The 14,397-nt window shown below is 45.1% G+C and overlaps 2 protein-coding genes across 7 annotated transcripts; one reads left to right on the plus strand and one right to left on the minus strand.

The window, feature by feature from the left end:
• Positions 1 to 2,510: 2,510 nt before the first annotated feature.
• Positions 2,511 to 7,332, minus strand: LOC135523420 (ADP-ribosylation factor-like protein 3). The gene is made up of 6 exons (XM_064950079.1): positions 7,271 to 7,332; positions 6,596 to 6,739; positions 6,383 to 6,499; positions 3,395 to 3,445; positions 3,116 to 3,301; positions 2,511 to 3,029 (listed from the first exon to the last, which is right to left on the minus strand). The coding sequence occupies exons 1-6, from the start codon at positions 7,271 to 7,273 to the stop codon at positions 2,982 to 2,984; spliced, it is 549 nt and encodes a 182-aa protein (XP_064806151.1). The 5' UTR covers positions 7,274 to 7,332; the 3' UTR covers positions 2,511 to 2,981.
• Positions 7,333 to 7,383: 51 nt separating this feature from the next.
• Positions 7,384 to 13,979, plus strand: LOC135523422 (sideroflexin-2-like). 6 transcript variants are annotated; one of them, XM_064950082.1, is made up of 9 exons: positions 7,384 to 7,698; positions 9,728 to 10,036; positions 10,701 to 10,871; positions 11,024 to 11,215; positions 11,311 to 11,373; positions 11,573 to 11,622; positions 11,821 to 11,870; positions 12,112 to 12,159; positions 12,913 to 13,979. In XM_064950082.1, exons 2-4 carry the CDS (start codon positions 9,882 to 9,884, stop codon positions 11,118 to 11,120), a joined length of 423 nt encoding a protein of 140 aa, XP_064806154.1. In that variant the 5' UTR covers positions 7,384 to 7,698; positions 9,728 to 9,881; the 3' UTR covers positions 11,121 to 11,215; positions 11,311 to 11,373; positions 11,573 to 11,622; positions 11,821 to 11,870; positions 12,112 to 12,159; positions 12,913 to 13,979. The 6 variants fall into 6 exon arrangements, with proteins under 6 accessions (XP_064806154.1, XP_064806156.1, XP_064806159.1 ...); XM_064950084.1 differs by having other exon boundaries at positions 11,057 to 11,215; XM_064950087.1 differs by having other exon boundaries at positions 10,701 to 10,852; positions 11,113 to 11,215; positions 12,913 to 13,978.
• The last annotated feature ends 418 nt before the right edge of the window (positions 13,980 to 14,397 follow it).

Genomic DNA, 14,397 nt, shown 5'->3' on the forward strand with positions numbered 1-14,397 from the left:
TACATATTAACACACGTAACCTTTTCACAGGGGAGTAAAGCACAGTATTCAATGTTTCTTTATCGTCCTAGTAACTACACACTGTTTCTGTTTGCGAGTATTTCATAGTACGCTATTACCCTCTACTTCACCATAAATAAAGAATTACAAAAATATACCTCACTTCAAACAGAACTGCAGCAAGAAAGGAGCTTGTCGTGGAATTAAAAACAACAACTGAATGAAGGAGAATATGAGGGAGAGAGTGATGAGAAAGAATGAGAGGGGGAGAAAGGTAGTCTGGATAACAGTCTCTTTGGCTATCAATCCAGTCCTGTCATGCTTTGGAATATGACACAGAGTACAAGGAGTGGAATGTAAGCTAATGAGACTAGCACCCAAGCTAGGAGAGAGAGAGAGAAGAGAGAGCTGGGTTTCCAGGGCAACCTGTAAAGAGTGAGTGAATAGGCTAATATTGTGGTGAAGGACAGTATAAAGATCTGGAATGTCTTGGGGTGGAGTGTCTTGAAGGGGTGGAGGTGGGATGGTTAGGCTGAGGTGGAGGGTCTTGACAGGGTGGAGGTGGGATGTTTAGGCTGAGGTGGAGTGTCTTGACAGGGTGGAGGTGGGATGTCTTGGGGTGGAGTGTCTTGAAGGAGTGGAGGTGGGATGGTTAGGCTGAGGTGGAGTGTCTTGACAGGGTGGAGGTGGGATGGTTAGGCTGAGGTGGAGTGTCTTGACAGGGTGGAGGTGGGATGTCTTGGGGTGGAATGTCTTGACAGGGTGGAGGTGGGATGGTTAGGCTGAGGTGGAGTGTCTTGACAGGGTGGAGGTGGGATGGTTAGGCTGAGGTGGAGGGTCTTGACAGGGTGGAGGTGGGATGGTTAGGCTGAGGTGGAGGGTCTGGGATGTTTAGGCTGAGGGTGGAATGTCTGAGGTGGAGTGTCTTGACAGAATGGGTGGAGGTGGGATGGTTAGGCTGAGGTGGAGTGTCTTGACAGGGTGGAGGTGGGATGGTTAGGCTGAGGTGGAGTGTCTTGACAGGGTGGAGGTGGGATGGTTAGGCTGAGGTGGAGTGTCTTGACAGGGTGGAGGTGGGATGGTTAGGCTGAGGTGGAGTGTCTTGACAGGGTGGAGGTGGGATGGTTAGGCTGAGGTGGAGTGTCTTGACAGGGTGGAGGTGGGATGGTTAGGCTGAGGGTGGAGGTGGGATGTCTTGACAGGGTGGAGGTGGGATGGTTAGGCTGAGGTGGAGTGTCTTGACAGGGTGGAGGTGGGATGGTTAGGCTGAGGTGGAGTGTCTTGACAGGGTGGAGGTGGGATGTTTAGGCTGAGGTGGAGTGTCTTGACAGGGTGGAGGTGGGATATTTAGGCTGAGGTGGAGTGTCTTGACAGGGTGGAGGTGGGATGGTTAGGCTGAGGTGGAGTGTCTTGACAGGGTGGAGGTGGGATGTTTAGGCTGAGGTGGAGGGTCTTGACAGGGTGGAGGTGGGATGGTTAGGCTGAGGTGGAGTGTCTTGACAGGGTGGAGGTGGGATGGTTAGGCTGAGGTGGAGTGTCTTGACAGGGTGGAGGTGGGATGTTTAGGCTGAGGTAGGGAGGTGGAGTGTCTTGACAGGGTGGAGGTGGGATATTTAGGCTGAGGTGGAGTGTCTTGACAGGGTGGAGGTGGGATGGTTAGGCTGAGGTGGAGTGTCTTGACAGGGTGGAGGTGGGATGGTTAGGCTGAGGGTGGAGGTGGGTCTTGACAGGGTGGAGGTGGGATGTTTAGGCTGAGGTGGAGGTGTCTTGACAGGGTGGAGGTGGGATGGTTAGGCTGAGGTGGAGTGTCTTGACAGGGTGGAGGTGGGATGTTTAGGCTGAGGTGGAGTGTCTTGACAGGGTGGAGGTGGGATGTTTAGGCTGAGGTGGAGTGTCTTGACAGGGTGGAGGTGGGATGTTTAGGCTGAGGTGGAGTGTCTTGACAGGGTGGAGGTGGGATGTTTAGGCTGAGGTGTCTTGTCTTGACAGGGGTGGAGGTGGGATGTTTAGGCTGAGGTGGAATGTCTTGACAGGGTGGAGGTGGGATGTTTAGGCTGAGGTGGAATGTCTTGACAGGGTGGAGGTGGGATGTTTAGGCTGAGGTGGAATGTCTTGACAGGGTGGAGGTGGGATGTTTAGGCTGAGGTGGAATGTCTTGACTGGGTGGAGGTGGGATGGTTAGGCTGAGGTGGAGTGTCTTGAAGGGGTGGAGGTGGGATGTTTAGGCTGAGGTGGAGGGTCTTGAAGGGGTGGAGGTGGGATGTTTAGGCTGAGGTGGAGGGTCTTGAAGGGGTGGAGGTGGGATGTTTAGGCTGAGGTGGAGGGTCTTGAAGGGGTGGAGGTGGGATGGTTAGGCTGAGGTGGAGGGTCTTGACAGGGTGGAGGTGGGATGTTTAGGCTGAGGTGGAGTGTCTTGACAGGGTGGAGGTGGGATGTTTAGGCTGAGGTGGAGTGTCTTGTCTTGACAGGGTGGAGGTGGGATGTTTAGGCTGAGGTGGAATGTCTTGACAGGGTGGAGGTGGGATGGTTAGGCTGAGGTGGAGGGTCTTGACAGGGTGGAGGTGGGATGTTTAGGCTGAGGTGGAATGTCTTGACAGGGTGGAGGTGGGATGGTTAGGCTGAGGTGGAATGTCTTGACAGGGTGGAGGTGGGATGTTTAGGCTGAGGTGGAATGTCTTGACAGGGTGGAGGTGGGATGTTTAGGCTGAGGTGGAGTGTCTTGACAGGGTGGAGGTGGGATGGTTAGGACAGAGAGGGGCGTCTCTGGTCTCCTGGGATGAGTTCCCTTTGTACCCCCACTCCATTTTGAAGAGCAACATGGAAGTTGTAGTTCTAGCAAGAGTTGTAGTTTAGTAAACAATGTGTAGAGGCCAGCCAGGCGGTTAAAAACTCTCTTCAAGTCCATGTTGATGTAGTGTGTACATTCACAGGTACACCCTGTCCTCCCAAAGGCTCAGGGTGTGTGAAAACGGACATCGGTGCTACTTCTTCTTAGCATTGACACTCTTGCAGAGCCAGTTCATTCCGTCCTAAAAACAGACGGGAGGAAAATTACATTCCAATCAACTTCCTGAATTGAAAACACAAATTGCCCCTAAACCCTGTTGCATCTCACCTGTACCCCCTCCCCGGTGAGGGCAGAGCAGGACTGGATCTGCCAGACGCGGTCCCGGATGGTGTGCAGGTTAAGTCCCTCAGCGATCTCAGAGGCTGGGGCTGCAGTCAGCAGGTCCTGCTTGTTGGCAAATATCAGCACTGGAACCCCACTCAGCTTCTCCTCATCCAACAGCTCAGCCAGCTCCTAGAACACACACATCAGCATGGGATCCCAATATAAACCTGTGTGTGTGTAGAATATGCACATCACACCAACATCACTTTAGGCAAGACTCACCTGCCCCGTCTCCTCAAATCTTTTTCTGTCTGCACTGTCGATGACGTAAATCTGAAACACAATAATGTTTCCATTCAAAAGTATTAGTAGCACACTTCTGGTGGTGTGTAAGTGTGTGTATACAGTACCAGTCAAAAGTTTGGACACACCAACTCATTCAGGGGTATTTCTTTTATTTGCACTATTTTCCATAATATAGAATAATAGTGAAGACATCAAAACTATGAAATAACACATGTAGAATCATGTAATAACCAAAAAAGTGTTAAACAAATCAAAATATATTTTAGATTATTCAAAGTTGCCACCCTTTGCCTTGATGACAGCTTGGCACACTTGGCATTCTCTTAACCAGCTTTATGAGGTAGTCACCTGGAATGCATTTCAATAAAAGGTGTGCCTTATAAAAAGTTAATTTGTGGAAATCGCCTTCCTTCTTAATGCATTTGAGCCAATCAGTTGTTTTGAGACAAGGTAGGGGTGGTATACAGAAGATAGCCCTGGTAAAAGACCACGTCCATATTATGTGAAGAACAGCTCAAATAAGCAAAGTGAACAACAGTCCATCATTACTTGAAGATATGAATGTCAGTCAATCCGGAAAATTGCAAGAACTTTGAACGTTGCTTCAAGTGCAGTCGCAAAAACCATCAAGCGCTATGATGAAACTGGCTCTCATGAAGACCGCCACAGAAAAGGAAGATCCAGAGTTACCTCTGCTGCAGAGGATTAGAGTTACCAGCCTCAGAAATTGCAGCCCAAATAAATGCTTCACCGAGTTCAAGTAACAGACACATCTCAACAGCAACTGTTCAGAGGAGACTGCGTGAATCAGGCCTTCATGGTCAAATTGCTGCAAAGAACCCACTAACAGCCACCAATAAGAAGGAGACTTTCTCGGGCCAAGAAACACGAGCAATGGACATTAGACTGGAGGAAATCTGTCCTTTGGTCTGATGAGTCCAAATTTGAGATTTTTGGTTCCAACTGCTGTCTTTGTGAGATGCAGAGTAGGTGAACGGATGATCTCTGCATGTGTGGTTCCAACTGTGAAGCTTGGAGGAGGATGTTTGATGGTGTTTTGCTGGTAACACTATCAGTGATCTATTTAGAATTCAAGGCAGACTTAACCGGCATGACGACCACAGCATTCTGTAGTGATATGCCATGTGTTATTTCATAGTTTTGATGTCTTCACTATTATTCTACAATGTAGAAAATAGTACAAATAAAGGAAAACCATATATATATATATATATAGTTGAAGTCGAAGTTTACATAAACCTTAGCCAAATACATTTCAACTCCGTTTTTAACCATGCCTGACATTTAATCCTTGTAAAAATTCCGTCTTAGGTCAGTTAGGTTCACCACTTTATTTTAAGAATGTGAAATGTCAGAATAATAGTAGAGAGAATTATTTATTTTGGCTTTTATTTCTTTCATCACATTCCCAGTGGGTCAGAAGTTTACATACACTCAATCAGTATTTAGTAGTATTGTCTTTCAATTGTTTACCCTGGGTCAAACATTTTGGGTAGCCTTCCACAAGCTTCCCACAATAAGTTGGGTGAATTTTGGCCCATTCCTCCTGACAGAGCTGGTGTAACTGAGTCAGGTTTGTAGGCCTCCTTGCTCGCACACGCTTTTTCAGTTCTGCTCCCAAATTTTCTATGGGATTGAAGTCAGGGCTTTGTGATGGCCACTCCAATACCTTGACTTTGTTGTCCTTAAGCCATTTTGACACAACTTTGGAAGTATGCTTGGGGTCATTGTCCATTTGGAAGACCCATTTGTGACCAAGTTTTAACTTCCTGACTGATGTCTTGAGATGTTGCTTCAATATATCCACATAATTTTCGTTCTCATGATGCCATCTATTTTGGGAAGTGCATCAGTCCCTACTGCAGCAAAGCACCACCACAACATGATGCTGCCACCCCCGTGCTTCACGGTTGGGATGGTGTTCTTCGTCTTGCAAGCATCCCCCTTTTTCCTCCAAACATAACGATGGTCATTATGGCCAAACAGTTCTATTTTTGTTTGACCAGAGGACATTTCTCCAAAAGGTACGATCTTTGTCCCCATGTGCAGTTGCAAACCGTAGTATGTTTTTTTTATGGCGGTTTTGGAGCAGTGGCTTCTTCCTTGCCGAGCGGCCTTTCAGGTTATGTTGATATAGGCCTCGTTTTACTGTGGATATAGATACTTTTGTCACTGTTCCTCCACACTCTTCACAAGGTCCTTTGCTGTTGTTCTGGGATTGATTTGCACTTTTCGCACCAAAGTACGTTAATCTCTAGGAGACAGAACGCGTCTCCATCCTGAGCGGTATGACGGCTGCGTGTTCCCATGGTGTTTATACTTGCGGACTGTACAGATGAACGTGGTACCTTCAGGCATTTGGAAATGTCTCCCAAGGATGAACCAGACTTTCTGAGGTCTCGGCTGATTTCTTTGGATTTTTCCATGATTTCAAGCAGAAAGGCATTGAGTTTGAAGGTAGGCTTTGTAATACATCCACAGGTACACCTCCAATTGACTCAAATGATGTCAATGAGCATATCAGAAGCTTCTAAAGCCATGACATCATTTTCTGGAATTTTCCGAGCTGTTCAAAAGGCACAGTCAACTTAGTGTACGTAAACTTCTGACCCACTGGAATTGTGATACAGTGAATGATAAAATAAATAATCTGTTTGTAAACAATTGTTGGAAAAATTACTTGTGTCATGCACAAAGTAGATGTCCTAACCGACTTGCCAAAACTATAGTTTGTTAACAAGAAATTTGTGGAGTGGTTGAAAAACTAGTTTTAATGACTCCAACCTAAGTGTATGTAAACTTCTGACTTCAACTGTGTGTGTGTGTGTGTGTGTGTGTGTGTGTGTGTGTGTGTGTGTGTGTGTGTGTGTGTGTGTGTGTGTATATATATATATATAAATAAATGGGTACCCCCATGAAGGAAGCTATGGTTAAGCCACTCACCAGTACATCAGTGTTCTCAAAGTAGTTTCTCCAGTAGGGTCTGATCTTCCTCTGTCCCCCGATGTCCCACACATTCAACTTAAAACCCTGAGACTGAACACTCTTTATGTTGAAGCCCTGGAGAGAGAGAGTGTTTTAAGTGATAGTCTAGTACAAATAACACCCCCCCAAACCCCTAGTGATGTGCGTATGTGTTCCCCAGTAGTACTGTACCTGTGTGGGGGTGATGTGACTGATGTCCTCGGAAGCCAGTTGTTTCAGCAGAGTGGTCTTTCCCCCGTTGTCCAAACCCAGCAACAAGATCCGAACCTCCTGATCTGGTGTGCTCTTTAGCTTCCGAAGGATTGACAGCAAACCCTGTAAAATATCAAAACCCGATCCGTTATCCCAACTCGTGACATGAGCAATGGAGCAGCAACAGGAGCATACCTGCGTTCTAAATTAGCTAACTACAGTAACTAGCGATCTGGCTACTCGCATCCCTCCACAACAGGCTGATCAATTGCCTGCGACTCGAGCCTCAAGGATGCGCAGAGAGGAACACAGAAAATAGAAGATAATACTCGAACTAATTATTCTCTCTCTAGAAATTCACGGTGGTTACAAATAGGGAAAGCGTTCTGAAGCCGACTGAGCTAACTAATGATGTCGCTAGCAACAGTTTCAAAGGGTTTAGCTATGCTAGGCTGCTAATCTCATGATAAACCAACAGAGCAACAAGACCGCTGCAGTCAGCTTTTCCCCCCCAAAATCTTTATTTTTCACCAATTTATGAATGTCTTAGAAGGTACAGTGGCAACATTTTAGAACAATCGTATAGTTAATTATGCCTTTTTTTTGATTCGATCTACATTATAATAGCTATTTATCGCAATAAATTGAACTCACCATCTTGTTGCTTTTATCTCCCCAAGACGCCACCGATGTTACTAGGGCCCCGAGTCGGGGGCGATGACGAGGGACACAAGTTCACGCGAGAACACAACAGGTGTGGGCGTAAACTAGGGCACGCCACTTAGCATTATAATTAGCCACTTTAGCTACTAGCTCTGTCAACTAACAATTCCCCACGTAAATTGGTCCCACGATTGAAATACATTGTGTACTAACGGAGGCATAAATAACAACACCGCACATGTATGATAATGGGTTCTTATTTGCAATGTATTTTGTGTTTGATTTAGAAAGAGAAAAGTCAAGATCTGCTGCGTGCATATTTTAAAGGATGAGATGACAATCCCTAGTTGAACTACAATCCCTAGTTGAAACATTTAGCAATAGCAGGTTGTAACATTTTTGCAGTTCAGCTCTGAAAGGTAACGTATGTGTTCAGTTGGTTTGTTTGCATTTATTGATACAGTACGATTGTTTCGTATTTCTGGGCGTGCTTGTTGGACCCAGCTGCTATTGTCCATGCTTCGCAAAATGCGGCTAACTTGACAGGCAAATTATAACGGGCTGTTGAATGACAGTTTTACGGTGATTCCAAGAATGTCCCCACAGTATGTGATGGTCCAATTCATATGTGAGTGCATCTGTTCTAGACATGAAATCGCAGATGCACTTGGCAAAGGATCGATGTCAACAATTATTCTCTACAGTCTTGTAAGATTGCATCGCATGTAAGTTAGATAGGTACTTGTTTCCTGCTGCATTTTAAGTTAATTGCCTTTTTATGGTAGTTTCTCTACCTCTCATGGTTGAACTGTTAGGACCCATTAGTAATCAGTACCTTAATTTCCTAGTCTGCTTCCCCTCATATGCTACAGTTCTGCAGAACAGGTTTCACACCCTGTGTTTTTAGATCAGTGCAGATGAAGGAAGAGACAAGGAGAGGGGTTTTTGAGATGCAGAGGTAGATGATTGACATCCAGTCTAACTAGACTGTCCTGTGGAAAATCAATATCTGTGGTTGATCATAGCCTTGCCTCAGACAAGTCTCAACCTCATCACATCACATGCTTTAAGGCTTCTCTTCAACTCTCTCACCTCCTCTTATTCATTCGGATCTTCCTCCCTGCACCTTTCTCCCCCTCTGCCCTTACTCTCTAATTCTCTTCACACAATACCAAACGTTTGCTAATTAATTAATTTGTTTAAATATTTATATGTTTTTTCATATGTTGATGTACCAGATGCTAGATGCTATTCTGCTCAGTCAGTGTGCAGCTGCAGCAGAGAGAGTACACACCATGACCCTGCTGTTCAAACAAACAGCTCTGTTTCCAGCCTGCTTCTAGCTTTCCCTGGGCCTGTGTGCATCTCAAAAGTCTTGACTGGCCTCCTCTCCTCCTCCCCTCCTGATGTCCTATCTCTGGCTGTTTGAAATATGCAGGAAATGCTCCTTTGAATAAATTTGGAAGGGTGAATGATTAATTAATTGATTACAAATTAAATCATTGGTCAGTTCACTTTATTGCGTGAGCGATAGAAACACACTGTAGGTACCACAGGGAGGTCTGCCCCAGGGTTGGGTTCAAAGGTTATGGCTAACTGGTCAGAGCAGGTTTGATTGGTTGGAAAGTAAGTTACCCACTGAACTCTGGGATGGGAGATTGTTTTTACAAGGGAAAATGGGAATGATATGATGCTGTAATAACATAAATTGTCTCAAGATTAGACCCACGCTTTCGTCAGCTGGCCCTTGCTACATATTCGTCGCCAGACCCACTGGCTCCAGGTCATCTATAAGTCTATGCTAGGTAAAGCTCCGCCTTATCTCAGCTCACTGGTCACAATAACAACACCCTCACGTAGCACGCGCTCCAGCAGGTATATCTCACTGGTCATCCCCAAAGCCAACACCTCCTTTGGCTGCCTTTCCTTCCAATTCTCTGCTGTTAATGACTGGAACGAATTGCAAATAGTACATAGTCCATCTGTAAATAGCCCCACCAATCTACCTACCTCATCACCATATTGTTTTTATTTACTTTGCTGCTCTTTTGCACACCAGTATCACTACTTACACACCATCATCTGCTCATCTATCACTCCAGTGTTAATCTGCTAAATTGTAATTACTTTGCTACTATGGCCTATTTATTGCCATACCTCCTCGTGCCATTTGCACACCGTACTGTATATAGACTTTCTTTTTTTTTCTATTGTGTTATTGACTGTATGTTTGTTTACTCCATGTGTAACTCTGTTGTTGTTTGAGTCGCACTGCTTTGCTTTATCTTGGCCAGGTCGCAGTTGTAAATGAGAACTTGTTCTCAACTAGCTTGCCTGGTTAAATAAAGGTGAAATATATTTTTATTTTAAATTAGGCCTATACTAAAGTGGGCTATTCTAACAACTGAAAACAAGAAAAAGAATCGACATGTCTTTTTGTTCTTCCAGGGAAAGGCGGAGGGGCTGATTGGACCACGTTGATGTTGGTGCAGGACCAAAGAGCTAAACGGTGACTGCAGACTCAACTCAGTCTGGGACAGCCGAGGTGGTTTGGAGACCTTGTTTGTGACTTTAGACCTAGGTGGTGAGGCGGAGGGTTACGATGGCTGTGAGCAGGTTTGACATAGATGCGCCGCGGTGGGATCAGTCCACGTTTATTGGCAGACTGAAGCACTTTGTCAACATCACAGACTGGAGGACAGCACTACTGCCAGACTCACGACTGGACGAGTCTAAAGCACTTGTGGAGAGCTGCAGGTAATGCACACACACACACACCACTGTGAAGTACACACACACACAGATACCTCAAGGTTAGAGTGGTGGGCCAATAACCGTAAGGTCGCTGGTTCGAATTCCTTGAGCAAGGCCCTATTTGCTCCAGGGACGCTGGTTAAATAGTGGACCCTGGCTCTGACCCCAACTCTCTGCATGTGTCTCAGAGTTGTTATATGCTAGAAACACATTTCAAATACACACTTGTAAGTGTGTTATAGGACAAATATAATTAAGCACCCACCAAATCATATAATTATTATTATAAACTGGGTGGTTCGCACACTAAATGCTGTTTGGCTGACAGCCATGGTATATCAGACCGTATACCACGGGTATGACAAAACATTTATTTGTACTGCTCTAATTATGTTGGTAACCAGTTTATAATAACAATAAGGCACCTCGGGGGTTTGTGTTATATGGCCAATATACCACTGATAAGGGCTGTGTCCAGGCACTCCGCATTGTGTCGCGCTTAAGAACAGCTCTTAGCCGTGGTATGTTGGCCATATACCACAAACCCCCGAGGTGCCTTATTGCTTAATTATACCACTGTTAAGTAGTAATTTCTCTGCAGTGTTACATCTACAGTTGTTGTTCCTTATGATGAGAACCTGGGTTATGTGTGGTTCTCCTGTTCTAGAGCAGCTACCCTTCCCCCTGGCACCACAGAGGAACAGCTGCATTACGCCAAGAAGCTCCATGACTCCGCCGTTCACCCAGACACCGGCGATTGCATGAACCTGATTGGTCGAATGTCCTTCCAAGTGCCCGGAGGGATGGCCATAACTGGCGGTATGCTACAGTTCTACAGGTACATACACACACACACACACACACACACACACACACACACACACACACACACACACACACACACACACACACACACACACACACACACACACACACACATATATATATATTTCTGACAATATTATCGATCTATAGATGAACCAAAAATAGGTGCGTTTGTTCCATTTGCGGCGGTGGCGTCAGCGAACTGTGTCAATATCCCAATGATGAGGCAACTGTGAGTTCATCTGTGCTCCTAGTGTATTAGCATGCCCATGAAGACAACAGTGAGAGCCTCTCAGAGAGCTCCTGAATGGCATCGCTCTAACAGATGAGAATGGAAACAAACTGGGTCATTCCAAGGTAATGTCTGAATAATTAAATATTCTACTAAATATCGTATTTCTGACTGTTATACAAGAGCAGAAAAATTAACATTTTCCTCTTCCTCGTGACAGAAAGCAGCTGTGAAGGGCATCACCCAGGTGGTCATTTCCCAGGTTACCATGGCAGCACCGGGCGTGAGTAGTGTCAGAGGTTTAAGAGGGAGGGCTGTAGAATTTGAGATCAGTCCTCGCTCCATAGACAATGGAAAGTGGAGCGTGATCCTGTTACTCCCTACAATGACTCATTCCTCTCCTTCTTTTTCCACTTGCCACTCCTTTATCTACTTTCTCTCCTCCTGTGCTCCCTCTCTTCCTTCCCCCTCTCGTCTCCTAGTCATTCTCCCCATCATCATGCAGAGACTGGAGGATAACAAGTTTATGCAGGTGGGCCTTTAATCAAAACACCAAATTCTGCTACTAGACATGCATAGGCTAACTAGCTACAATGTTATCGAATAAACTTCCAGAGTTACAGTTCCTGTTGACTAAATATCCAGTTACATTGTTCTTGACTAAGTGTGCTTAGAGTGCAGATTGAGGTGCTGTTTGGTGAGCTAACCAGCCCTGTATTTCTGTTAACAGAGGGTCACCTTTGTCCACGGACCTTAACAAGTGATAATGGTGGGAGCGTTGTAAGTAGGACTGTTTAGGAGCTTTCACCATGAAGATTGTTGTTTGTTACTACATTTCTCAGGGTTTGCCAAATGGCACTCTATCCCCTAAATAGTGCACTACTTTTAACTAGAGCCCTATGGGACCCTAGCCAAAAGTAGTGCGCCATGTAGTAGGGAATAGGTTACCATTTGGGACGCAAACGTACTTGTCTCTGTCTTACTGGGCACAGTCACCTAACACTCCATGTCTGTTTTGCAGCCTGGTCTTCATGGTGCCGGCAGCCTGGTCCCTGTTCTCTCAGCAATGGTAAGTAGCTTGTCGACTGGGCAGCGTTCAGTAGGGCCCCTCCATGATGTAGTAGCTGTTTCAGCATCTCATCTTCACGATCAGCTAAGGCATGTTGTAGGTGTTGTGGAAATTCTTACACAGGGACACTCGAAGTCGATCTTAAATTAATCATTGTTTATTGTCAGCGCGCTGAAGGGGTTCCAACAAACGTCTGGCAGAAGCTCTAACGGGGCAGTCCCCTTAGTTTTTTTTAGTTTTTTTTTATTTAACCAGGCAAGTCAGTTTTTACCTTTATTTAACCAGTCAAGTCAGTTATTTTCAATGACAGCCTGGGAACAGTGGGTTAACTGCCTGTTCAGGGGCAGAACGACAGATTTGTACCTTGTCAGCTCGGGGGTTTGAACTCACAACCTTCCGGTTGCTAGTCCAACGCTCTAACCACTGGGCTACACTGCCGCCCCTCTTACAATCATTAACGTTTGCTTCATTCAGGTGACTGACCAATACCTCACGAGGCTTCTTCTCTCTAAGCTGAGACCTTGAAACTTAAATATCTTTCGTTCTCAAAACAAGGTCTGGGCGTACTGCCAAATTGCAGATATTGATAAGTGAGGATTTGTTCAATAAGTCACTTGCGTGAACACAGAAATGAGTTATTAGAAAAGCACAAGTATAACATTTCCATCACATAGGATAGTGCTCAAGATCACACCTACAGTAACATATTAGACGTGGTTTGGATCTCTCTGTCTTCCTCTCACTTTCTTTCAGCTCCATGGGCAGTGTACAATATGTCTACTTCAACAAGGGCCTCTGAACACACACACACCTGCCTTCTTAATCATCGGCCAAACAGAGAGAGCATCTGAAGAAAAAAAAATACAAAATGAGCCAATCAGCATCCTCGGCGATGTCCAATAGGAACGCTTGTAGGAGAAATAGCTTTCTCCTGGTTTGTCTTTGTTTATTTTCAACAAATCTTTGCGATTGAAGTGGAGATGTTCTCCAGAAGATAGAGATGTGCCACTGTACTCCAAACGGTGCCTTTATCCACACTGGAGGACAGTGGCACATCCCATCCCTGCATTGAGGTGCGTTTTTGACCCATATCTCATGACGGCTCCACGTGTCTTAATGTAACCATGACTCCAATCTGACATCAGTGCAGCTCGGTTTAAACAAGTGTAACGCTAGGGTCAGTCTCTTCTGGCAAGTGTGTGTGTGTAAATAATAAATATATATTTATATATATTCTCTTTTTATGCTTCTGTCCATAATGTTAATTTGCATACAGTGTATGATTCAAGTGACGCTACTAACCATGTACAGTTTATGCAGTCTGAATCTTCAATCACACATTTCAACCTCCTTCACAAAACTGTCTGGAAGGACAACGACCCTTTGGACATTGTGTGTGTGTGTCCCAAATATCATTTGCGTCTCAAATGCCACTCTATTTCCTACATAGTGCACTTCTTTTGACCAGAGCCCTTTGGGTCCCATTCAGAAGCAGCCTGTGTTAGTTTAATCTGAGGTCAAGAGTCACTATAACCAACTGTGTGTGTGTGTGTGTGTGTGTGTACGTCTCAGTGCAAATGAAATGGTGTATTGCCCAAACAATGTGATGCCATATCAGGAATGGACGTTACTAAAGCCATCATGCAGGTGTTCTATAGATGGTTCTGTGGTTTTGCCCTAAGATCTATGCATCAGTGTTCTGAGCCTATGGTTCCACGGTTTAGTGTTCTAGAATGCTTGTGTTCACATACGCTGAAGTGAAGCAAGCCTAGCCAATGTACGTTTGGCTGAGTGGTGAAGAAGTCATTGATACCACCAGGTTTCTATTGACAAGTATAATTCTCATTGACTAAAATGTCTTGGTGCATTTTGTTTCAGGATTCTAGTTCCACCCTCTCTGTACTGCAGTCAGTCAAGAACTGAAAGACTAGGATATACATGGGTATTATACACTGTGATTCTTCTCTAATGGAATTAGCCTCTGCCAAGTCCTCAACAACTGGATGTTCCAGTTTTCAGGGGAAATGGAAAGAGCTTGTGACGCGACTTCCGTTTTTGGATGTTAACAAGGCGACACTCAACTTAACTCCGTAACATTTACTGTATTGGTTGCAGTGGAGAAGAGAACCTCTCCTGTCATTTTTCTTCTCTCATCAAGATCAGTATTGCCTTGTTCAAAACAACTGGGAACTCGTAAATCTCCGACTTCAGTATGTTCAAGACAACTGGGAACTCGGA

Source organism: Oncorhynchus masou, chromosome 31 (assembly GCF_036934945.1).
Source record: "Oncorhynchus masou masou isolate Uvic2021 chromosome 31, UVic_Omas_1.1, whole genome shotgun sequence".
In the NCBI taxonomy this organism is placed as follows: domain Eukaryota; kingdom Metazoa; phylum Chordata; class Actinopteri; order Salmoniformes; family Salmonidae; genus Oncorhynchus; species Oncorhynchus masou.